Consider the following 25,188-nt stretch of genomic DNA (forward strand, 5'->3'; position numbering starts at 1 on the left):
CGTGCTCTCCAGAGAGAAAGGCCATAGCAGAGGGAAGCCTGGGTGTGTGTGTGTCCGGGATGAAGGGAGCTCCGGGACACGTAGCCCGCAGGACGGGACAGGACTCATGAGCCAGGAAGAGTCAAGGGAAGGCACACTGTAGTGCAGATAGCCTCAGGTCTTATCTGTAGGCGCCCCAAGGTTTGTCATAAATACCCTTCTGCTTGTGGTACCTACTTCACCCCCACCCGTTTTGTATGGATATACGTACACATATCTACAGGGATGATAACATGCATCTATAATATTTTTATGATGATAATACGTGGTGTGGGTTCAGTTTTCCGAAAATACGGTACAATATAAAGGATGAAGTGACAATCATCATAGCACCACTACTCAGAGAAAGTCACTTGTATGGTCCCAGACTTGTTCTGCTTATATGCTCACATACACACACAATTTTTGTTTTATTTTTCTTTGTTCTGACAAAAATACAACCTGTCAAACGTACTATTTTATAACTTTTCCTTAACAGTATGTTACGGACTTTTGTCCATATCAAGACATACAGACCTCGGTCCTTTTGGTGGCCTCTCAGAATCCTACTGGAGGGACGTACCATGATTTACCTCATTTTTCCAGTGATAGACATTTAGGTATTTTCCCAGTTTTTTGCTATTAAAACAATCCTGGAATACACACACTTATTATTTGTGTAGTTTTGCAAGTATTTTGCTTCATTACTATTTTTGAGGTTGATTCCTGGCAGTCAAATTGTTGATTCAAATGTTTTGTGCACTTTTAATATTGATGTCTATGGCCAAAGCACTCCTCAGAATGGTTGAACATTTCTGTCAAAGGGGTTGCTGGTGTTTATTTGCCCACATCCTTACTCTCACAGAGTATTATCCACTTTCTTTATTTTTGCCAGTCTGATATCATTGTTCTTACGATTTCTATTTCTTTGGTCTTTACTGAGGTTGAGTATGCTCTTTGTGTTTATTGGCCTCTTACTTTCCCCCCATAAACTGCCTGTTCATATACACTTGGCCCATTTTTACTGTTTCTGATTGATTTGTTTGAGTCCTTTATAAATTAAAGGCATTGGCTCTTTGTGGAGTACTATGCAAATATTTCCCCAAGATCGTCGTTTGTCTTTATGATGAGCTTTTCAGGCAGAAGTGTTTCATCTTTATTTAATCGAATCTATCCATCTTTTTCTTTCTGGCATCTCAGTTTCATGATTCACACCTAAAACTTACTAAGGATTTTTAAAGTAGGGGCACCTGGGCGACTTACTCGGTTAAGTGACTGACTCTTGGTTTCAGCTGAGGTCATGATCTCAGGGTCGTGATCTCAGGGTCATGAGGTTGAGCCCCTCTCTCTCCCTCTGCCCCTCCCACCTGCGCGCGTGCTCGCTCGCTCTCTCTCTCTCTCTCTCTCTCTCTCTCTCAAATAAACAAATCTTTAAAAAATTAGTAAAGTAAGAATGCACCTATGTTTGCCCTTACTGTTTTCAATAAGTTTGTGTGTTTTTCCGCATTTAGATCTCTGGTGCATCTGGAGTTAATTAAGAGATAAGAAAAAAACACTTTCGTGATTATTATGCTTCTCCAGAGAGCAGTTGTTAAGTGTCCTAAAAAATATCCTCTCTTTTTTGTTCAGGAAAACAGACTTTTTTTTTTTTAATGATAGCTATTTCTTGTGACGTTAAATGACTTTGCAGTAAAAAAAAAAAAAAAAAAAAAACTAATGAATTAAAGAATAGGACTCTAAATCCACTTTTGGCATTTTTAAAAGTCCCATCTGATTTTGCACAGTTGGCAATCTGTGTGTGTACTCTAATGCTCTGAAATTTGTTTGTTTTGCAGAAGCAAAGTTTTGTCCCTACTTCTCTTAACCATCTCCTGAAGATCCCATGCCCTAGCATTTGACCCATACTTTATGAAAGCAGTGTTTTTCAAACTGCATGAGTCATGAAATTTAGTCAGTCAAGGCCAGCATTAAAAAAAAAATAGAATAGACTAGAAATCACTTTTGGGTGGGGGCATATTGTTATTTAAATGTGCATTTCCTTTAAGTGGCACAGTCGACATCATTGCCACTTTTGAAAGCTATGGAATATTTATACTGAAATGCCATAGTTCCGTGAAAGGGTGTGAGAAGAACCTAGACAATTCTTTGTGGGCTGGGGCGAGAGTCTGTTTCTAATGCTCTGATTATTTTTGAGGTCATTTGAAGAAGATTCTGCAGATGAGATCTAGAGAACCTGGTTTTGCCTTGGGGAAGCTCAAGGGAGGATTGCAGTTAAGAAGGCTGAAGATGTGAGAATGAATGAGAAGGGAGAAGTGAGAAGTTATCAGAGCAATTTGGGAGAAGGCTTTGGGGAGGAAAGATTGAATTTTTTTAGTTAATAAGGAAGAACAGTGGTTGGCAACAAAAAGCAAAAAAAGGGAGGACAGAAGTGCCTCTTCCCACCCCACCCCCCACCCCGCCCAGGTTTGAACCTGAGTCCAACCAGTTTGTCCTCTTCTTGTAGAATCCTTCTCTAATCCCAAATTCCACGTCAGCCCCGAAGGAGTGATCACAGAAGGAGATCAGCTTCACATTAGGTGCACCATTCAAGTGACGCATCTGGTGCAAGCGTTTCCGGAAATCATAATCCAGAAGGACAAGGCAATTGTAGCCTACAAGAGGCATGGCAACGAGGCCACCTACTCGGTGATGGCCATGGTGGAGCACAATGGCAACTACACGTGCAAAGTGGAAGCCAGCCGGATATCCAAGGTCAGCAGCATCGTGGTCAACATAACAGGTAGGGCTGCTGCTGGAGGCTGTGGGAATAGGGCCGGCTCAAGCAGCCACCATGCTGGAATCCAGAATGGCCAGTGAGGGCCGATACTTCTACTCCTTCTTGTCTGAATGATGGTGGGGGTGTGGTGCTCAAGGGGAAAAGCCAGTGCAGAGCCGGTAAGCAGTTAGCTGTGGTGGTTGAGTGTGCAAGCTCTGGCATCAAATCCTAACACTGTCACTCACTACTTCAGTGACCTTAGGCGAGCTACTGAGCTTCTCTGTGGCACAACTCTATGAGCTGGGGAAAATGACAGCACTCAGTCTGTAGGACTATTACAATGACTAAGTGACATGACTTGCTATAAAGAACTTCATACAGAAGAAGCACTCTGTGAATGTTAGCTGGTATGTCTATTATCATACCACGTTTATCTTTCCTCTGTGCCAAGCACCAGGCTAGATCCCAGACATGGGTCCTAAGACAGGGTCAGGAGTGAAAAAGTACTAATAAATTCAAAAACAATAGTAATAATTCCTTTTGTTGAACACTGTATGACTGGTTTACCTACATTTTCAGTTCATGCTCATAACAATGCTATGAGATAGGTATTGTGATTCTGCATTTATGGATATGGAAATTGAGGCTCAGATGTTAGGTCACTCACCCAGCGATCACAGGGTTACCAGAAGGCAGAACAAGAGTCATCCCCAGGTCCATTTGACTTCCAAACCTATGCACTTAAAAGTTCTATTGGACTCTTTTCCCCCTTTCCTGGATTTACTTCTCTCCATAGTACCTATTGCCAAAAGAAATATACCCTACCTCTTCCTGTATGTTGCATGTATCTAGGCACTAGAATGCAAGCTGATGAGAGCAGGGACATTTCCTATTTTATTCAGTGCTATGTCCTTAACACCTATGTGCCTGGCACATAGTAGGACTTCAATACATATTTGTTGGATGAATGAATGAACATTGGGTGACAGGGTTTCTGGGGCAGGGCAGAGAGAGTCAGCACTTCTTGGTTGCCAAATGAAGGTGTTCATTCATTCCGTCATTTACTGAAAGTCTAAGTGTCTAGCATTGAGTGTGGAGTCACAGGGACAATCCACAGGATCACAGGTCGGCTGCCAACTTCCCAACTGGGTGACTGACATATGTGCTGGATCCTGCTGGTCTCTAGTGTGTACTAGCAATTTGTCATTGATAATGACAAATATCTTGATGGTACACGATGTTTTTCACTGATAAGACATACTATTTCGTTAGAAAAAAGTATTCAATTCAACATACATTGAGTACCTTCTTTATGGTGGGCAACTTATTGGGGATAGACAGTTGTCTAAGGTCAGGCTTTGCCCTTGAAGAATTCACAGACATAAATAGACCATTCACATGCCATGTCATGAACAAGTACAATAAAGGGACGGGCATACTGCTGTGAGAGCAACAGGGACCAAGTGGTGAACCAACTGACTCTTGCATCAGTCAGAGCAGCAATCTTACCCCTCGGGCCAGGCTACTTTAGGAAAGCATAAAGCATCATTGGTCCCTAAGGTACTACTGTTGTAGGTGATCACCCACACCCAGAAGTCTGTATTATGTGGGGGATGCAAGTCATTCAGTAGATCAATCTCCCTGGCCCAAGATAGCAGAGTGTTAACACTCACCCTGCCCTTCCCATCCCTTCAGCCTGAGTGCTCTGTGATCCCGAGCTGTGCCTTTTCCACACAGAGCTAACTGAGCCACACCAGGGCTGGCAGGCAAGCATCCTCATGTTCAAGTCCTATCACGCCTTTGGAAATGTCTCCAGGCCCACTTATACATCTGGTTATCCACACCCCTGTTGCTATCAAGCCTCACTGTCAACGGCTCTATATAGTGATGTTAGCAGCTCACAATACTTTTATGAAGATAGAAATCATTGAATTAGTCCTTTGTCTTCGGATAGAAAAGATACCTTCACCCTGCCCCCCACTGTCCACCTTTTCAGATCCAATCTGTCACCCGGTGTTGCCAGGTCTCTCAACTCTGTCTTGTCTTCTTATCTCTGTAATCACATCCTAACACTGGCTCTCATACCAGGATTATCTATTGCAGGCATGTCCTGGAGAATCTCTGTTCCAGTTTATTCTTCAACCATCTGTAGGAGAAGCCCTTCTAATATGGACTTCACTATTCATGGGCTTAAACTCCTGCATGGTCATGATCCTTCACTTTGGCCCCATCCCCTTCCCAATATCCATCCCACTCTACCTAGACCACACTTTCCCCTTGGCCACTGAAAAACTTATGCTGTCCTTAAGTACCAAGCCCCAGATCTCCCTCCAGGCTCCCCCAGGAGAGTCCCATCGTCACACCTCAGTTCCCACCACACTCTCTTCCCTTCTTTATGTCAGCAGTCCCTGCAAAGATCTAGCATCTGCCACCACCACTCTGAGTAAGATCTCGAAAGACCAAGTCTGGGGTTCAATTCACCTCACATTGTTGATATTTAAAACAGAGCCTGGCACATTGTAGGAGCTCAATAAATATTCATTCAATGAGCAAATAAAAGATAATCCTTATTAGTCTTCATGACGGTCCTGCCAGTGTGTTATATTACGCCCTTTAGAAATGGACTTTGTTCCCTAACATTTCATTCCTAATTCTAAACCATCTTGCACCTACTTTTGCGGGATGGTTTCTACTTTTTACATTTTTGTTCAGATATTTTCAAACAGAGAGTCATTTCTTTGGGATTCTTGCTAAGTCAATTTTTCACAATTTTTGGTATCCACCCAATGAAATTGTAAGGCATTTTAGGATGTCTCTCTATGGTTCCTTTTCCCCACTCCTAATCTAGAGCTTTTGATGGTGCTCCGAAATCAGATAAGTCAATGCTTATGTGGAAGGAAGGATGGAATGTGTCTTAATAAAATATGAATTAATTATTGGGCTACCACCTTACTTGAAGTTTTATTTGATTTTATTGAGGAAACTAGGAAAGCATTGGGAACTGATTATGATGGAAATGACTTCCATAGCTATGTAACATCAATGACAATGACAGTGTTGATCGGTATCCCCAAACCTGTATGGCAGGTAAATTTAGAACCAAAGGTAGAATTTGATTCCCTGACTCCCGGCTGCATTCTCAAACCTCTAGTCTAAGAAGCTTTCCTAAGAGGAAGTTTGGGTCTCTGTTCCTTTCTCAATATGCAGATAGTCTCAAAAATTACTGACTCCTGGGGCGCCTGGGTGGCTCAGTCGTTAAGCGTCTGCCTTTGGCTCAGGGCATGATCCCAGGGTCCTGGGACCGAGCCCCGCATCGGGCTCCCTGCTCCACTGGGAGCCTGCTTCTTCCTCTCCCACCCCCCCTGCTTGTGTTCCCTCTCTCTCTGGCTGTCTGTCTCTCTGTCAAATAAATAAATAAAATCTTAAAAAAAAATTACTGACTCCTGGGGCGCCTGGGTGGCTCAGTTAGTCGAGCTTCTGCCTTTGGTTTGGGTTTGATCTCAGGATCCTGGGATTGAGCCCCATGTTGGGCTCCCTGCTCAGCGGGGGTTCTACTTCTCCCTTTGCCCCCCTCATGCCCCCACTGCTCATGCTTGCTTGCATGTGTGCTCTCTCTCTCAAATAAATAAATAAAATCTTTAAAAATTACTGACTCCCTTCTTCCTTCTGCATCAAAGGCCATAATCTTGAAGCCAGAGTGCACATGCATACACGAAGGACCAAGTCTTTGCAGTGGTTAAGTAGTTAATTAGTAATTTCCCAGCGGCTGAAAATAAAGACATATTCCATAACTACAAAATCTTGATGTATTTCAGGGAATATTTAAATAAGGAGATGCCAGAAAAGTCAACTTCTGTCTTTACTGCTGTTGACATTCAACCTCAATTACGGTACTAGTGACTCCTTAAAGTGGCATAGAATGTTCTGGCTTACAAAACACTCAACCTCGGGAGGCTTCAGGTGTCATCTTCATCTTTCTCTGTGGGAAGTGCGGGAGGGATGGGGGCCAGCTGCCACTTCTCCCCAACCTCACACTCTCACTCTGCTTCAAGCCTGCATTACATCCCTCCTGCTTCCGGTCTGGGCCCCTTCAACTCCATCCCTTCTCCTCCCAGATATCTCCCTTTAACACACGTCTGATGCCATTCCCCTGACCCAAACTCTCCATGGTTCCCATTGGCCCTAGGATACAACTTACCTTCTTTAGGTGGTTCCCAAGGTCCTTCAAGATCTGTAGGTCTTCCTCTGGCTGCTTCTGCTCCCGCTATGTTCCAGGATGCCTGAACTTTCAGGTGCTCCTTCCTGCCAGGCCTGTTCCTTTGCTTAGAACACTCCCTGTTTGCCTGGATAGCTTCCTGTGAGAGTCCTTTCCTGATTCTCTTTTTTTCCCGTTTCTGGAAGGGGGCTGTGGGAGTGGTGCCCAGAAACATCTCACCCCCTTTCACTCACTGGTTTTTCAGAGCTATTTTCCAAGCCAAAGCTGGAATCTTCCGCCACCCGTCTGGACCAGGGAGAAAGCCTAAACCTGTGGTGCTCCATTCCAGGAGCACCACCAGGAGCACCAGCAGCCAACTTCACCATCCAGAAGGAAAACACAATTGTGTCAGAATCTCAAAATTTCACCAGGATCGCCTCAGCGAGGGACAGTGGGATATATATCTGCAACGCAAGCATGGGCAAGGTGGTCAAGAGAAGCAGCGGAGTCCAGATAACCGTGTGTGGTGGGTACATCCTCACTGGCTCAGAGAGTCTTGGGGTGGGATGAGACAGAGGAGGTTTATCACCAGCTGCCATCCTCTCCAGGCTGAAGACAGATCAGACGGAGGCAGGGGAAGAACTTGGGGGAAAGAGAGAGCGGTGAACTCAAGAGACCAAACAAGTGGGTATTCCTGCTCAGAGTATAGGAAAGAGGCCATACAAGGAAAGCGTAGACAAAAGTCAAGTTCATGGCTTTATTGTGGCTGCATGCTGGTGATGTGGCCGAGCTGTCAAGATTCTGGCTGCTGGAACCGGCACCCACTCCAAAGGTCAGGGAAGAAACACTCCTTATTCAACACTAAACTTTAGGATCTAAGTTCCTGGTTTTTATCCATATGCTGGCTGACCAGCAAGCCTAGGTCTTCTGGTAGGCAGAATGTAGGTACTGGAACCACCTAAAGCCATGCTTCCCAGAGCTGACAGTGTGTGAAAAACCTGGCTAGGAACACAGGTCAAGATGGAGGCAGAGTCCACATCTCTGACTAGTGTCTGCTTGGGGATGCTGGGCCCTGGACCACGCTCGGAGTGGAGGGTCTAAGTGAATGTGGAGCTCTGGGCAGGCTGTCACGGGCTCTGCTGCGGCTCCGTCACCATCCTTCAGTTTAACCTGTGGCTGTGGTTTCTGCAGCCAGGATTTTAGTCTCAACTCAACCAGGGTCGTAGTCTCTTGTCAACTCTCTCGTCGTGGAATTCCAAAGGAAATAACGCAAGAGACAATTGTGGGCCATTAACATTTTATAAGCTTTATAAATAAGCGAACTTCTAAATAAGGACCTAGTAGAATTCTTGCTTCTCGAGGCCTGCAGTTTACTCTCAAGAGAGGCTGAGGCACTGAGAATTTTCAAATCAAATCCGTTTGGGTACTAGTTATATTTCTTATGCTTTTCTTGTGTCTATTCTCTACACAACAGCAACATTCGGGTGTGTGAGCATGTGTAGGTGAGATGTATGGACATATAAACACGTATTTAGGGGAATGTAGTGGTTTTCTTGAATTTGCGTGACGTTTTTTTGTTTATAGCATTCGCTTCCCCTCTCCTTGTCACCACATGCACACACACACACACACACACACACACACACACACACTACCTGTCCATCTTAAAATAGTCCTAGAAGGTAGGTAAGACAGACAGGTAATTATGGAAATGCCAGAGAAGCAAAGAGCAGAGTTTGGAAAAGGACCCTCTTGGGCTGGATGTTTTGTTTCTGCCTTCAGTGTTGTTCAGGTTGTTTCTCTGTTGTTCTAGAAATGCTCTCCAAGCCCAGGATTTTTTATGACTCCAGCTCCGAGGTGATAAAAGGACAGACCATTGCAGTCAGTTGCCAATCCATAAATGGAACTCCACCTATTTCTTATCACCTTTTAAAAGCAAATAACATTTTGGAGAGCCGTGACATGGACTCAAATGAGCCTGCAGTGTTCAAAGACAACCCAACAAAGGACGTAGAGTACCAGTGTATTGTGGATAATTGCCATTCCCATACCGAAATGGTCAGTGAAGTTCTGCGGGTCAAGGTGATAGGTGAGTTGCCGTGCTGTGGGAAGAAATCCTGTGGTTTGGGGGCTTTACTTCACATTTTCAGAGGTTTGGGGTTGCCCGGGGCTTGTACGCACAAGCGGGTGGTACTTGTGCAAAGGCCATAAACATCCAAGTGGCAAAGCGGGACCAAGGCCCAGGTAAATGGGGCCCGAAGATATCTGGTGGCTATTGGTGTGGCCAGTGACATCTCTTTCCAGACCCTTTTAAGCGAACTGCTAAAATATCAGAGCAAAGTGTCCCAACGTCAAGAAGCACGAAAGTTGTGTTTTGGGGCTCTCTTAACATTTGCTCCTTTTAAAATGAACTGACAGCTATCTCTGAGAATTGTAGACCCGAGTTTTTCTCCACTATGGACCCTTGGGGAGGCAGATTGCATCATGTGCAGAACCCGCAGCCATCAGGGCTGCAGGCTCATAGGACTGGCGCTGTCAGACTCAGGAAAAATACACCGTTGTCCTGGGGTGGATATTTTTCCTTGAGCCTCTGTCTTGTGCCTCTCGGAAGGGCTCAGGAGTGCCATTGCTTGCTTTGCTGAGATTTTCCACATCCTCTTGTAAAAAGCTTAATATGCTTCTCCTTCTTCCTCCTTCTTGCTTAATAATGGCCTATCTGCAGGTACCACTGCAGACCTCTTAAGTAGGATAGAGATTCCTGCTTCTATTAATGTTTGGTCTTACAGGAGCCATACGTTTCTTTTCTTTCCTCTTTTAAAGATTTTATTTATTTATTTGAGAGAGAGAGACAGAGATAGCGACAGAGCTAGAGAGAAAGAGCAGGAGCAGGGAGGAGAGGGAGAAGCAGGCTTCTCACTGAGCAGGGAGCCCAATGCAGGGCTCAGTCCCAGGACCCTGGGATCATGACCTGAGCCAAGGGCAGATACTTAACCGACTGAGCCACCCAGGTGCCCTGAGCCATACTTTTCGAATTAATATCAATATGTATAAAGCATCTAATGCTATATAACAAGAAACACAGGATGTCCTGATTAAATAATGGAGAAATATTTTAGTATATTTGAATAACAGTACAAGCAAGGATGGAAAAAAATGTTACTAGGGAACCCATGATTGTCACATGAGCTATCCTTATAATGATGGTGATAGGAATTCAGGGCATGAAAGATATCATCTAGCTTGAGTCGGAAGAGCTGGGTTAGGAGCCAGGTCTTGACAATGGGTCAAGAAAGGGCTGGAGATGGCCTACCAGTTAAATACATGAGCAAAATGTCTCCAGGGAGCAGTTCAAAAGACTGGGTAGATCAGATGGCTGGAAACAAAAGACTAGACTGGAAAATCTTTGGATATAAACTGAAAAAGTGACTGAGCTCAACTGTGAAGGCCACTGAATTGCAATCTTCAGAGTTGGGAATTTGTCCTGTATACAAGAGCCAGAAGAGGAAAGGAGGTCATGAGGAGAATGGAGCTTGGGGGAGATTAACTGGGGGCTCTATCGGTTAGAAGTGGAGGCCTCAGACCTCACAGTACCTTAAGAAGCCAATGCAGAAGCCCATGTGAAGTTGTTTAAATTGGTTAAAATTGGGTCAGTACTAGTGGCTAACATTTACTGAGCCCTGGCCATGTGGGCACCCTGGTGTAAAGTATTCTAGTAAACTATGCCCATTAATACTTACAATAGCCTTGTAAGATGCATGAAAATATTATCCTTATTTTATGATGATGCAGGAAAAGCTTAAGATGAACAGCTGGTGGGCAGTGGGGCTGGGCAGCCTGGCTCCTGAAGCTGGCTTGCCGCCCCCCGCCCCCCCCCCCCCCCGCTTCAGCAGGAGAGAGGCTGTCCAATTAGGCTGTACCCTCCAGGAGTCTGCCCTTGTGGTTGAATTCCACCCTCCCAACTCGGGCCTGGTGCTCCCTTTTGTGGGACCAGCATCTCCATGGTCTGGCCACCCGCTGCACCCTCACGGAGGTGATTCATGTCAGATGCCTGGGGTGCCGGGGTGGCTCAGTCAGTTGAGCGTCCAATTCTTTTTTTCGGCTCGGGTCATGATCTCAGGGTTGTGAGATTGAGCCCCACATCTGGCTCAGAGGGAAGTCTGCTTGGGATTCTCCCTCTTTCTCTGCCCCTCTACCTGCTCTCTCTCTCTCTCTCTCTCTAAAATGAATGAATAAATCTTTAAAAAAAAAAAAAAGGCAGATGCCAGTCTGCTGACAGTCCATTCTCACACTGGTAGGAAGGTCTACTTGGGAAGACAATTGAGGGTCAGAATTTTGGTAATTAAACTTGGGAAAGGTATATGGGAGGAAATTGAGTTCTGCTTGGATCTGCTGGGAATGCGAGGCTGGCAGGGCTTCCCGGTGGAAATGCCCAGGTCAGAATCAAGACCTGAAATTTGGGGGAGTAATTGGACTAGAGTTATCTATTTCGGCATTAAATGCTCTATGTTTATGTGTTAAATGCACAAACAGAAGCTATGATGTAGGTGAAATCAACAAAGAGGAGAATAGAGATGGAAAGCTGAGGACTGAATTTTGCAGAAAGTCCATATTTAAGGGGCAAAAGGAAGAAAAACTAGTGAATAAAGAGGGAGTGACGGGTGAGGAGGTTGGAGAATCAACTGGGAGGCATCGGAGAAGCCGCAGAGGCAGCCGCACTGGTTCGGGAAGGCCGCAGATGGGAAGACTGGAAGGACTCCTATTAAGGACTAGAATTAATCTGATGCGGACTCAGGGATGGGATAGTCAGGGGATCGGGTGACCTTTGGCATTTCTTCAAAACCAGAGATGGCGAGCAGTTTCCAAAGCAGAGGGATAGAAGTCAGGCGACAGGGGTAACAAGAAGGTGAGAAATGAGGATGCGAGAGCGGTTGGTTTAGAACATTCATAAAGGAAAAGGGAGAAGAACAGGCATAGGTAAAGATAGTGGGTCAAGGTTATTCATAAGATCCGGAAGTGCCATGCATCTTTGTAAGCACAGGGAGGGAAATCATACCCACTCGTACACTCACACACACACACACACACACACACACACTCAACAGGGCACAGAGATGAATTGTATCGTCAGGGTGTGTGGTCGGTAATATCTGAGGTGCTGAGCGAAGGGAGGTGTCCGTAGCATCTTGTATATAAACAGCACGTGGGCACAGGAGGCATTGGTTGCTGCCCTTCGGGGCTGAGAGCAGGGAGATGTGAAGGATGGCGTGGGATGGGGGTGGTGAATTGAGTAGAGGACACAGTCCCGGTTGGCTGGCCCTGAGCAGCGCTGTGTCGTGTTCCATCTCTTGCACCTCCCCCTTTTCTCAGCGCTGTCCGCTTTGCTGCCTTTCAGCCCCGGTGGATGAGGTCAAGCTCTCCATCCTGCTGAATGAGGATGTGGAGTCTGGGAAGGCCGTCGTGCTTCGGTGCTCCGTGAATGAAGCGTCTGGTCCAATCACCTTCAGGTTTTACAGAGAAAAAGAGACCAGCCCCTTCTACCAGATCACCTCGAATGACACCCAGGCCATTTGGCACAAGTCGAAGGCTAGCAAGGAGCATGAGGGACAGTATTACTGCACAGCCTCGAACAGAGCCAACCGTGTTAAAAGCAGTCCCCAAAGCAACATACTGACAGTCAGAGGTGAGTCAGGGTCTCATGGGCTGTAGTGCGGCCTCCAAAAGCGAGGCCAAAGCCTCATCCCTTGTAAGAGGAAGTGGGCAGCTGTTTAGCTCATCTCACTGAGGATTAAGAGACCAATGTCCTCCAGGCTCTTTTGTGGCAAGTGACAGACACACGTCCAAATTAAATATAAAAGTGGAATTGGTTATTATAAAAAATTAGAAATTTCTCACATAGTCATAATTCCAAATTCTTGGTGAAGAGATACCAAGTGGCTGATCTTGGGTCAGATGTCCACCCACGGACTACCTATGGCCAAGGGGACTGGGGTCATGCAGAAGGGACACAGTTATGGGAGCCCACCCAAGTGGGTAGAAGGTGGTTTCCTAGTGAAGGAGAAGGGCTGAATAGACCCCAAAAAAGAGTCAACTTCAACCCAGTGGTCCTTTAAGACCATAGCTGAGTCTGAGCAAACAAACAAACAAAAAACAAACACACCGAAACATTTCTGCACCAGCTATGAGCAGCGTCCTTCAGAGGTAGGTGCTCATGTGGGATGCTGGTTCCAGGGACTGTAAAAATTAGTCTTATTTGTTGCTCAAACCTGATATTATTTCTTGCTGGCAGAGGAAAAACCTATGTGTATTTGTGTGTGTGTATTTTTTTTTTCTTCGTTTCCAGTCTTTCTTGCCCCATGGATAAAAGGACTTATTGCAGTATTTGTCATTGGAGTGATAATCGCCATCTTGGTACTTGGGGCCAGATGTTATGTTCTGAAGAAAGCCAAGGGTAAGTACAGTTCTTTCATTCTGTTCTGGTAGGTTGCCCAGGCCGGGAAACTGGCCATGAGCATGAGGGGCTTCAGCCTCATGGAGGGCTGGTGCTCTGCCCTACTGGGGACCGAGGAGATATAACTGATGACAATTGTTTTTCTCCATGGGGTGTCACCTTGACAACCAAAGATTTTGGCTTTGGTGGGCATAAAGCTTTTATTGTGCCTTGGATTTAGTTAGGCACAAATGAAAGCAATTGCTTTCCTTGTTGGGCAAGCCAGAAAAGATGCATCTGGGGGGAGGTTGCTTCTACATGTGGTCAGAAGATGCTGTTTCTGTGGATTTGGCCGCACCGAGTCCTGCAGTTGGTAGAGTGCTATGGAGACCTGCCTCCCTGCCCCCCCCCCCATCCCCTGAATGCCTCCCAATTGATCTGCCATTTGTGCCATGATTTCTACCCTCTGCTTGAGGTTAACCATGCATGGAAGGGAAGCCAGGATCACCCACTGACATTCAGGAATCAGAGTCAGCTAGCATGAACTTAAGGAAAAGGGCAAAGCCCCACTAAATTCTGCAAAAATTTCTGTGGAGTAGGACAGGGTCTTTTGGAGCTCCAGTGCTGCTGCCTGGGATGGGTGGGGGCAGATGGGATGAGGAGGGGCCCTGGGATTTTTCTAGGAAAAAAAAGGCTGCAACCCTTTTGGGAAGACAGGCTCCAGAACCAGCCCCTTCCTAAGGCTGACCCTGGACCTGGTCTCAGGCCAGCTTAGAATTAAAAGCATAGGGACTTATGTAGCCTTTACCTCTCGGAATCATCTTGAATCAAAGAGCTAGCTGCCTGTTTATCCGGCTTACCTGGTACCTCTCCTATTGACTTCATCTCTATCACATTCCACTAAGGAAAATCTCTCCTGGCTAAAACAGTCAAAATGTCCATATTTCTGAAGAAAATGATGTGAAATCTCTCGGTATAAGACCAAGAGAGGACCTACTTTGTTTGGTTTTTTGTTTGTTTTTTTCTTCTTTTTTTAAAGCAGGGATATATTTGGTTTTCTTTTCTTTTTTTGTGGCTATTCAATCTTCAAGAAATGTTCCTATCTGGTACAGATGTGGATACTTTATACTGACTTTGAATTTCCTCTTTCTCTTTTAAAGCCAAGCAGACGCCAGTGGAGATGTCCAGGTCAGTGTGCGTACTTGGGAGAGAGGTGACTGCTCTGCAGACATGCATCAACTATAGGGAAATTCTGGTCATTAGAGAGTTTTCAGTGTCTCTTGGAAAACTCGGAAAAATAAGGGTCTTAGGTATGAGTAGTGTAGGGATATGTGTGTGTGCACGTGTGTGTGTGTATCTTTGGCTCCTTGGGAGATTGCCAGCTATCCTTCCATGGGAAAGAATGGCTTTATTCTGAAGTCATGTCCTTCCTATACTGCTCCTTGTGAAATCCCCTTTTCCTTATGAAATTATACTGGGAGTAGATGGACTTTTTTAAATTTGCTTACTTGGCAAAATAAAGTTGGCCTAAAAAAAAGGTGGTAATATTTTTACTGTTCTCAAAATCCAAAATCCAAAATTCAAAAGTATGGAAAGGATAGCCCTGTTCTGGAGAAAAACAGTAACACAGGATGAAGAATTCAGAGGGGTGGGATTCACCTCGGCCCTGACACTTTTTTTTTTTTTTTTACAAAAGCCAAATATCCAATTTTTATTTCTCAATAAAATACATAAAAAAGCTTCACATATTATGTATAAATTAAAGTGAGTTATGCAGAGTCCTGTGCAAAATATTAAAAAGTGTCATTTTCATTTCTAATTTGATGCTAATATTGACATGTATGAGAAACTGTGTGATAACAAATAAAACTCTTGTTAAACAATAATGAAATCATACATACTACTTAAGGCAAAATATTTTGTATTTATAGTAACTATAACATATAATAATATTCAATTTGGCAGATGTAGTCTTTATCTGAAATGATTTCTATAAATACGTACCAGAATACATTCCTAACAGGCAATTTATATGTAGGTGAAAGTAACAAGGATATATGTGTGTGTATATTTGATTAATATAGGATAATTTTGGTATGCCAAATATTTATGAGATGATAGACTCTTTAATGAATGGAATAATTCTGGAAGCAATTCTGGAAATGAATGAAGACCGCCCAAAGGAGGACAAGAAAACGCTAGTTCTTCAAAGCTTGCTATAGCAAGGGAGGGCCCTCACACTTACTTTAACAGCAAAGAGTTTTGTCAACATCTTGGAAAAAATGTTAGTTTTCCACATGAGAGGGTAAAGTTTTCCTAACTTCGGAAAACTCCTGGTTTTCTCATGATCTTTCCATGATTGTTTTCTTACTTTGAAGTTAGAGCCAAAAAAAAGTCATATTCTTTCTTTCCTTTTGAAATTTCATTTAAGGCCAGCAGCACCACTTCTGAACTCCAGCAATGAGAAGATGTTGTCAGATCCCAATACCGAAGCCAACAGACATTACGGTAGAGTCATGGTTTCCTGCTAAGTGCTTTCCCCAGCTGGCTACACACACCCTCACCCCTCTTAGAAGCAGAATCTGTAGGTGACGAGGTTCAAGTTAGAAGGGAAGCCCTGTCCTCACGCAGATAAAGGGGCACTTTATCTAATCAGTCATGGAAGGGTGAGCTGATAAGCGAAACCAACAGCTCAGGAAGAAAAGCAGAACGTTGTACCCTACTTTCACCACCTCCTGAACATCCTGGGGAATGAAAGGTGGAGAATAATGGTAATCCTGTGGGTACCTATCCTGGTTAGTTTCCAGACTTTGAACATTGCCGGGGTATAGTCATTATCCTTTTGTTAGGGAGAGAGCAAGAGACCAGTTATCAAATCAAGGCATTAGTAAAAGATCTCAGATGGAATTATTTATTACAAGCACGAGACAGTTTGCTTTCAGCTTTTGCCACAACTGATTTAAATACTTCTCTGTTAGTGGAGGCATTTAAAAGAAAAAAGTGGTACCGTCAAAGAGTACCTGGTTATAAGGCTTAGTGCAAGTTTGGAAGTCCACTCCGTAGGGTGGGTAGCCAGTCCCCGGACTTCTTAATCCCATTAGGTCTAGGAGAAAATTGCTGCAGCCTTGGAGGGGGGTGCCACCTGCTCCCAGCGGGGCGGAGAATTCTATCACACGCAGTGTCCTGTCCCTGACCAGGTTGGGGGGCAGTTTTCTTTATCAGCAGGTCTGGGAATAGAACGCTCATGTTCTTTTCTAATTGTGTAAGTGTTCCACTAAAGGAGAATTTTAGGATATGCCTCTTGCAGGGCGTACTTGAGAAATACGTTTTAAGAATTGAGCAATTCTTATAACTACCAAATCATCAACCTTTAAAAAGTGAATAAAACAGTGCCTGGCTGGCTCAGTCGGCAGAGCATGAGACTCAGGGTGGTGAGTTCAAGCCCCACACTGGGCATGGAGCCTACTTTAAAAAATAAACATAAAAACAAACAAACAATAATAAATAAATAATAAACAGATAGATAGAACAACCTGGGAAGCTATGGATTCCTGAAGTCCACCAAATGGAACAGGAACTAAAGAAAACACACAATGTGGTGCGATCTTTACGAAAAAGTGAATAAAACATCTGTAATAACAAAAGTAATGGACCAATAGAGAAACAAGAGCAAATGTATCATTTAAGAAACTACATTCAGAAATATTTGGTGAATATTTAGCAAAAAGTGTTACAGGGGAAATACCTTTTTGTGGTATAAGGGGGGTTTCTTTTGTTACTTGTATTATATATAAGTACATAAACACTTTAAATTGAATGCTAATATAGACTTATATTAAAATAGGATTTCCCCCCAAGTTTCCAAAATATAAGAAATAGTCTAATTCTTAGATTGTCTCTTTGTGGATTCTTTCACTTTATAAAATATTTTAGCCATCACAATAAGAAAATTCGCTTAAATGCATAATGGAAAATCAGGTGTTCTTCAGAAGTATTTTATTATTTATAATCCATAGAATTATTTTTAATAAAGAACAACTTGATAAAAATAAAAGTTAAGAAGTTCTTTTTGCCCACTGAGGTGGCAGCCTGGAGGTACCACGATTTCTTTAAACCATGTTCTCCTGCATCCAGCTCTCCGGTTGGAGAGGGTTAGCCTGCTAGTGTTCTTTGTATTTCTGGTTACAAGCCCATCCCTTTAGAATTAAGCTTAATTTCTAATGAGTTTGCTCAAAGTGAGCAGTTCTGAATCTTGAACAATTCATAAGCAGAAGTATCCCTCCCGTGGAATGGTGGGCATCACTGGTGTTAGAAAGCAACCACACAGGGGTCAGATGGAGGTGTAGGGGGGACCAGGAGGGAATCCAGAATCTTCACACTGCTGGTGGCCCACTGCACTGAAGAGGTTAGACTTGACTTCGTGTGTTAGTGGCACTGAGTTTTTTACAAGTTATACAGGAAAGTAGGATTTCCATTGCCACTCATCCTCTTTGTTATTTTTCAACTAGGTTACAATGAAGATGTTGGAAACCATGCAATGAAACCGATAAATGAAAATAAAGGTAATTATGGAATTAAGTTTTTTTTATTATTAGAAACATTTACAGAAAAAAAGACCCCTAGGAAAGAACTAAAACTGTTAAGACCTGGGGATATTGCCCCTCCCCCTGCCCAGTGACCCCGTCCCCGGCTGCTGTGTAAAATGGAGGTGGCTGGCCACTTGCTCCAAAGATCCTATCCCGTGTCCTTACTGGTAAGTAACCTAGGAGCCCCTGGGTGGCTCAGTCGGTTGAGTGTCTGACTCTTGGTTTCGGCTCAGGTCATGATCTCTGGGTTGTGAGATCGAGCCCCACATTGGGCTCCATGCTCAGCATGGAGTCTGCTTGAGATTCTCTCTCTCCCTCTGCCCTTCCCCCCAACTTGCTCACTCGCTTTTTCTCTAAAATAAATAAATAAATCTCTTAAAAAAGAAAGAAAGTAACCTAAATTCCAGTAGGAAAGAGCTGGGTTATACCAGACAGGGAACTGGGTACTGGGTACTGTAGCAGGATCTCCTTTCTCTTGGACAGTAGTGGTGGGGGTGTTTTCTAAAGTAGCATTGTGGTAAATATCGGGTTGTACACCTTACACTTCCACGAGGTTACATGTCCTTTATACCTCAGAAAGGCTGGAAGGAAAGTATTCCAGGGGTAATAAAAATGTTCTTTTTCTTTCTTTCATTTTTTTTTTAAAGATTTTATTTATTCATTCGACAGAGATAGAGACAGCCAGCGAAAGAGGGAACACAAGCAGGGGGAGTGGGAGAGAAAGAAGCAGGCTCCTAGCGGAGGAGCCTGATGTGGGGCTCGATCCCATAACACCGGGATCACGCCCTGAGCCGAAGGCAGACCCTTAACCGCTGTGCCACCCAGGCTCCCCATTCTTTTTCTTTAAAAAGGTGATGGGCACACCATTATTTATTATTATTATCTGTATTTTATACCTAACTTACAAATATTCTTTGATATCTAAGTGTTTAACAAAAATAAAACATACACTATAAAAAATACAAAATAGCATTGCTGCTAATTTTTAGACAGTGAACAATAGATTCCTTGCTACAGCTAAAGCTCAGAAGGGTCGGCCTAACTCATTTTTCAAAATTCCCTGTCCCTCGGCGCTGCTATCATGGGAGCGAGAGATCTAAAGAAGTAAACACCGGTGTCCCTGACCACACATCAGTTTTTGGTGCTGGTGAGAAAGACTGACTCTGAGACTTCAAAAATAAAACAATAATGCTACTTTGAGTTAAGGACCAGCTACTTTACCAGATTTCACCATAGCAGCCCGACTGCTTTCATTAACTTGTTTTTCTATGCATACGGCTTATACTCTCAGAGCGGCTTATACTCTCAGAGCATGTTTAAGCTGGGAAAACCTGCTCCCCATTTCCTGAGATTCTTTCCATCTCGGAGATAGCTTTCTATGCCTGTGGCCGTGAAGTAGGCTTCCAGGGTTAAATGCCATGGCTGATCCTGGCTGTTTTCCACGTCTACAGAGCCTTTCTAAATCCTTCCCCTGTAGAAACAATGGGGACCTGGGCAGGAGGGGCCCTCCACATCCTGGGGAGAGCAGGACTCATCACTGTCTTCCCCAGCCTGGGCTGTCCTGCTGCCTTCGAATGGCATTCTGCTCAGTGTCTATGTCTGGCTTCCTCCTCGAAATAGGGACTCCTTGAGTCATTTGAGTGGAAATCTCTAATACAGGCTGAGGCCCCCCAAAGGAGGTTTTGTCTAACTATGGGGTGCTATGGTTCTTTTGAGCAGAGCCTCTGACCTTGGATGTGGAATACACAGAAGTGGAAGTCACCTCACCGGAGCCTTACCAAGGTAAACGCCATCACTGGAGCGATCCCCCACGCTTTGTTCTCTGCTCGGGTGTAGACACCAGGGTGAGGTGAACCAAGGACAAGGGTCCCCTTGGTCGGTCAGAAGGGAGGCGGTCAGTAGACAGACCTGCTGGGCATGCCTCTGGCAGGAGCAGGGACCCCTGCCTGGGATTTTGAGGCATTAAATTTCATTATTATTTATCTTACTATTAATAATGAGTAGGTTTTACTGAGCAATTACTAAGTGCTAAGAAATGTGTTTGTGGAGAGAGTTTTTGAGTGCCGCCTCACTCCTGGGTGTTTGGGCTTTCTTCCAGAGCTACGTTCCTTGCCCACACCTAGCATCTTCCTTAAAGAGTTGCTTGCACACTGAGCTTGGGGAAAGGACACGCATGTTTAAAGGTAGTGAGGGTTGGCTCTTTAAAGGGACTCCTGAGTAAATGCTTCTGAAAACGCAGAGTCCCCCTCTGTGTGAACAGTGACACCAGCTTCCCACTTCAGGTTTTGTTTTTCTGTGTGTGGTTCTCTCAGGGGCAGGCTGGCCTGGAGGTCCCTAGCGCTGGTGCTGGGCTGGGAACACTGGCTCAGTGTGGGCTGCTCCATAGCGAACTCGAGAACATCATTGCCAGTTGCTTTTGGCCCCACAAAAAACCATGCATCTCCTCTTAGGTCTCCTTCACCCTAGCTCTCCCATAGGCTGCTGCACTCAGAGGAGCCACCCAGCCTCCTTGCCCTGCTGGGAAACTCAGTAGGGCTATTTCCACGCATCCGCCTTCCCACTGAGGCTGAGAGCCGTGGCTGTGGCCACTCAGCCTGGCAAGCTGAGGGCCATTTTCCAGACCGGGCGTGCAGAGCATTAGCCAGAGTCACAGGGCAATGGCATCCCTTTGTCATCTCTGGCTTCATGAGTTGGGAGGAGCGTTGGGTTCCTTCCTTCTTCCTTGCTTGGGTTCTGGGTACCATGTCAGCATGTATGTGCACAGAATCTTTAGGCAAGGCTGTCCCCTACGGCTCCTAAGCTGTGTGTTGCCCATTGGGACATCATTCCCACAGTCTGCAATCGGAATGGCCCCCAGAGTTGATGCCGCCCCATCTGCATGACTACATTGGGCCTCCACTTCTAAGACTGGACTGGACCTGGGAAGGGTGGGGGCATGGCAGGTCTGGAGTTCTCTTCCTCTTTATTCCGTTGGAAAGAGGTTCGCTTGTTAACAAATTAAGGGTCCTTCATGGACCAGCCTCTGTGCAAACAGCAAAAGTACGTGTATGGTCTGCCCCCCGCCTCCCCCCATGGAGGTAGAGCCTATGAGGGCACAAGGAAAACAAGGAACCGAAGAATACATGGATAACATCAGGTTATGCTTAGTGCTCGGAAGGAAAGGAATGGGGAGGAAAGAGAAGGCATGAAAGGCGGGTTTGGGGGCTGGCATTTAAGCTGGGGCCTGAAAGGCACAAAGAAGGTGGCCCCACTAAGAGGAGGGAGGGTTAAGAGAATCCAGGAAATGGGAAGGACAGAGTGAGGTGGCCCAGAGCTTGACTCATTTGAGGATCTGGAAGGAGACAGAGAGATCAGTGTGTTATCACCGGGCCAGACCAGGATGAGGGTGGGGCCAAAGTGCTGGCAGTGAAAGGATTCCAGATATATTTCAGAGACATGACAACACTGGATGAAATTTTATGGCAAGGATGGGGGAGACCGAATCACTACAGGTTGCATGACTGACTAACCGGATGGATGGTCATGATGTCTGAGATTGGGAGGAACAGGTCCAGTTAGGTTAAGCATGAGATGCCCAAGAGGAGACAGCACAGGGGGCCGGTGCTCAGAACCGAGTCTTTAGGGGGCTCCCCTCCAGCCTTCTCTGGTCCTGCCAGAGCCTGCCACAAATGACCCTCCGTCACTGTGCATCATGGGTTCAGTCCTGTCGGTAACGGCTTCCTTCCTCTTAAGGGGACTTCAGGCCGGGAAGGGAAGGGGAAGCATAACAAGAGGGCAAAGCTGCCCAAAGATTTTGAGTATGTGTAGAAAAACCCTGCTGTCCCCTGACTCTCCAGACTCCACTGGGCGCTCCAGCAGACAGGGATTGCCCCCACTCTGGCCTTGAGGTTCTGATGCTCCCCCGGCAGAGGGCCAGGTCCTGCCCCTCTCTGCTGCCGGCTGGGTGAGGACCAGGTGGCATTATGAGTGCTGTGCCTGATGCCTCGGAGGGTTTGGACTGAAGGAAGCTGAAGGAGAAAGGATGTAGGGTTTTGTCCTTGGAAAAGGGTCCATTTTCCATTCTTTTGGGAATGTTTCCATGTTACAGGGTCTGGTTTTCTTGTCTTTTCTTTTTTCTTTTTTTTTTTAAAGATTTTATTTATTTATTTGACAGAGAGAGAGACAGCCAGCAAGAGAGGGAACACAAGCAGGGGGAGTGGGAGAGGAAGAAGCAGGCTTCCCAGTGGAGCAGGGAGCCTGATGTGGGGCTCCATCCCAGGACCCTGGGATCACGCCCTGAGCCGAAGGCAGATGCTTAACGACTGAGCCACCCAGGAGCCCCTGATTTTCTTTTTCTTGCGTGAAGGTGGGGTGGGCTCTGCAGAGAAAAGCAATCCTGGGACAGGATGAGGAGGGGTGCTTTCCTTGTCATGCTGTGCATGGCTGCAGTCACCTTTCCCCACGTTGCTGCGAGGGTCTTGGGAGAGCTAGAATGAGCTGCCATGTGGGTGGAAATGGAGAGTTTCTAGAAGATTCAAGTTGAGTTTTCTGGACCCAGCCTCCTGGGTGCTAAGGGACAGCAGGGTAGGGCAGGCCTGACCTAGGATGCTGTCCCCTTGCTTTCTCATGGGTGGCGGGTGGGGCCTTACTAGGATGAGGAAAGGGCTTTGTGGTTTCAAGGCCAGCGATGAGTAAACTTGATCTGGTCTTGGCCAATCCAGTTCCCTGTCCTCAAGGTTCCCTCTTCCACAGCTGGGGTGGGGGAAGGGATGAGGCCCCCCCCACTTCCAGCTCTGCCTCTGACTGTCAGCTGACCAAGGAATCGCTGGGGGATGGAGGCGGGGTGGGAAGGAACTTGTTAAACCCGGTCTGTTGCTTGTTTGCTCTGAGGCTAATTGCTGGGAAAACCCCATGACGTTGAAGCCATCTCTTTCTCTGTTAACAGAGAAAAACAGAAGCCAAAATAAAGCCCCATCCGGAAACATCCCTGACAGCAGAGACAAACAGCCTGCTGGCCTGGGTTACTCATTAGCAAGCAGCTGCGGAGCGAAGCAGGGGTGGGTGTGATGAGCTGCCAGCCGCCGCCCATCACAGGGGGGGGGGGCGGGCAGCAGGAGGAATCGCTGCGGCAGCTTCAAGTGTAGCCGCTGTGCCAAGAAGTGGAAACCACCTTGCTGCGCGGGCTGATCCACAGTTATAAGGAGGAAGGGGGTCAAGTGCAGCTCTTGAGTCCAGAGGGTGTTAGAGTGTCCCCAAGGTGACCAGAGAAGTCTACCAGCACCCCTTATGTTCCTGGGGGCTGTGGATCTTACAAGGGTATCCAGCCCCCAGGCTTGGCCACCTCACCCCGTCCCTCCATTCCTTCCCCCTTGGCCCCCACTCCCATTGTGGGACAGGGTCTGAGGATGAGCTGGCAGGGACCCCAGTGCACCCGGTATACAGCGTCCTATGTCGCTTCTCCCAGCATTGTCTGCCCCACAGCATGGAGCTCCCGAAAGCTCCAGGTCCCAGTCACCTTCTCCCTTCCTCTTCCACAGTGCCCAGCACACCACAGGTGTTAGGGTCATCCTGAATGAGTGACTCACCCAGGCCTAATGAGGAGCAGAATCCCTTGGGGATATGGTAGATCCCCAGGAGATGCTGGAATCCTTGGAGCCTCCCTGTATGCCCCCAAATCTGGTGCCGTGGAGGGAGCATGGGGAGTGGCGTAGGCCTCTCTTCTGGCCTCTTACAGAAAAGCAGGTGTCCCAGCAGAGGCGTGCTTGGGATCTCAGTCACTCCAGTGAGTACCAACTCCTGTTTGGCGCCTTGGGGGAGTCATATGAACCTTCTGCAAGGCCCTGGCCACCCCAGATGTCCCAAGTTCACCTGTTGGGGTATCTGAACCACCCCCCAGGCTTCCTCCTGATGTTCAGGTCCTGGGAACCACCACCATTCACCATTCAGTGTCTAATGAATGACCATGGTTTTAATCCTAAGATCTAAAACCTCAGGGAACAGGCTGATTATGCCAAGGCCTTCCTGCAGCTCAGGGGCTCTGAGCTAGAGACACGTGCAAGGACATTGACTGGTGCCTTCACTGTCCTATGCGACCTCTATGGCTGCCTCCAGGGAGCCGTGCACGGGCCCTCAGCTGCTGCTCTGGAGGAGCTCCGGGTCCAGCAGGGAGACAGGCATGGGGACAAATAATGTCAGTGTGGTCGTGGGCAAGTGTCCCCAAGGTGCTGTGGGAGCACAGGGACCCTACATAACTGCCCTGGGCACAGGGAAGGGGTGAGTGAGTTAGGGAGTAGGTAGGTGTGTGAGGGTGTATGAACCCAAGCGTAGGAACAAAGCTTGTCCTGCGACTTGAAGGACGAGGGGGAATGGGGCAAAGAGAAACGGCCACGCGGGCAGCGAAGGGGTATGTTCAGGGTCAGGGCGCGTCCCTGGAGCCTAGCGAGTCAAGAGTATTTTGATGCAGTTAGAATCCTCGGACTTGCCCCAGCCATCTGCCACCAAGGAAAATAACACCCACACGGTCCTGAGCATGGTGGCAGGAAGCATCTTACCCGGTCTGGGGCTTCCTTTCCGGATCTGTAGAAGGAGAATGTTGGCCACGTGTAGAACGCTACCTTCCCACAATGAGGCTTCCTGGTTCTTTGTGCAGGTGAGAGGAGGCAGGGGAAGTGGCTGGGCCCTGTTTCCTGAGGTTTGTGGGTGTGTATGTATGGACATGCTGTGTGTGTACGCATTGGATGTATGTGTACGATATGTGTAGACACAGTATGGTGTGTGTACAAGCGCATGTATGTATACGCAGCCTATACATAGACTTCAACTTAAACAGATGCCTGTATGGGTGTTTGTCCCCCAAACCCTGAGTCTCCTCTGGGCATCATCCATATCCTGGTCGGTCATCTGTCTGCTGTTCCGAGAAAGAGTCCAGACCAGAGGATCTCAACCCTGTCTGCCTAGTAGAATCCCCTGGAAGCTCTTAAAAAACTCCAGTGCCAGGGCCACCCCAGACCAATCAGAACCAGAATGGGGCCCCGGTGTTGGCATTTGAAATCAACTAGCCCAGCTGTCGAGATTTTAAGTGGTTCTCAGTCCCAGCTGATCCTTGAAGTCACAACGATGCACAGCCTCTAAGCCAGGCCTCAGGTGGTTGGGAGGCCACAGCCCTGCCCCCTGGGAGGGGCTAGCAGAGCAGCTGGACACGGGGACACCCTGGCAGGGAAGGAAGGAT

The 25,188-nt window shown here is 46.5% G+C and overlaps 1 protein-coding gene across 6 annotated transcripts in view; it reads left to right on the forward strand.

The window, feature by feature from the left end:
- The window catches only part of PECAM1 (platelet and endothelial cell adhesion molecule 1), a 70,172-nt gene that overhangs the window by 29,849 nt on the left and 15,135 nt on the right, over positions 1–25,188 (forward strand). For all 6 annotated transcript variants that reach the window (XM_087854214.1, XM_087854213.1, XM_045813849.2 and 3 more), the window contains 9 exons: positions 2,522–2,797; positions 7,234–7,494; positions 8,782–9,057; positions 12,361–12,648; positions 13,309–13,416; positions 14,556–14,583; positions 15,827–15,903; positions 17,904–17,957; positions 19,701–19,763. In XM_087854214.1, coding sequence (XP_087710340.1) covers positions 2,522–2,797; positions 7,234–7,494; positions 8,782–9,057; positions 12,361–12,648; positions 13,309–13,416; positions 14,556–14,583; positions 15,827–15,903; positions 17,904–17,957; positions 19,701–19,763 — 1,431 coding nt within the window. The remainder of the gene's footprint in view (positions 1–2,521; positions 2,798–7,233; positions 7,495–8,781; positions 9,058–12,360; positions 12,649–13,308; positions 13,417–14,555; positions 14,584–15,826; positions 15,904–17,903; positions 17,958–19,700; positions 19,764–25,188) is intronic.

Source organism: Ursus americanus, chromosome 23 (assembly GCF_024610735.1).
Source record: "Ursus americanus isolate L20-20 chromosome 23, mUrsAme1.1.p, whole genome shotgun sequence".
Taxonomy (NCBI): domain Eukaryota; kingdom Metazoa; phylum Chordata; class Mammalia; order Carnivora; family Ursidae; genus Ursus; species Ursus americanus.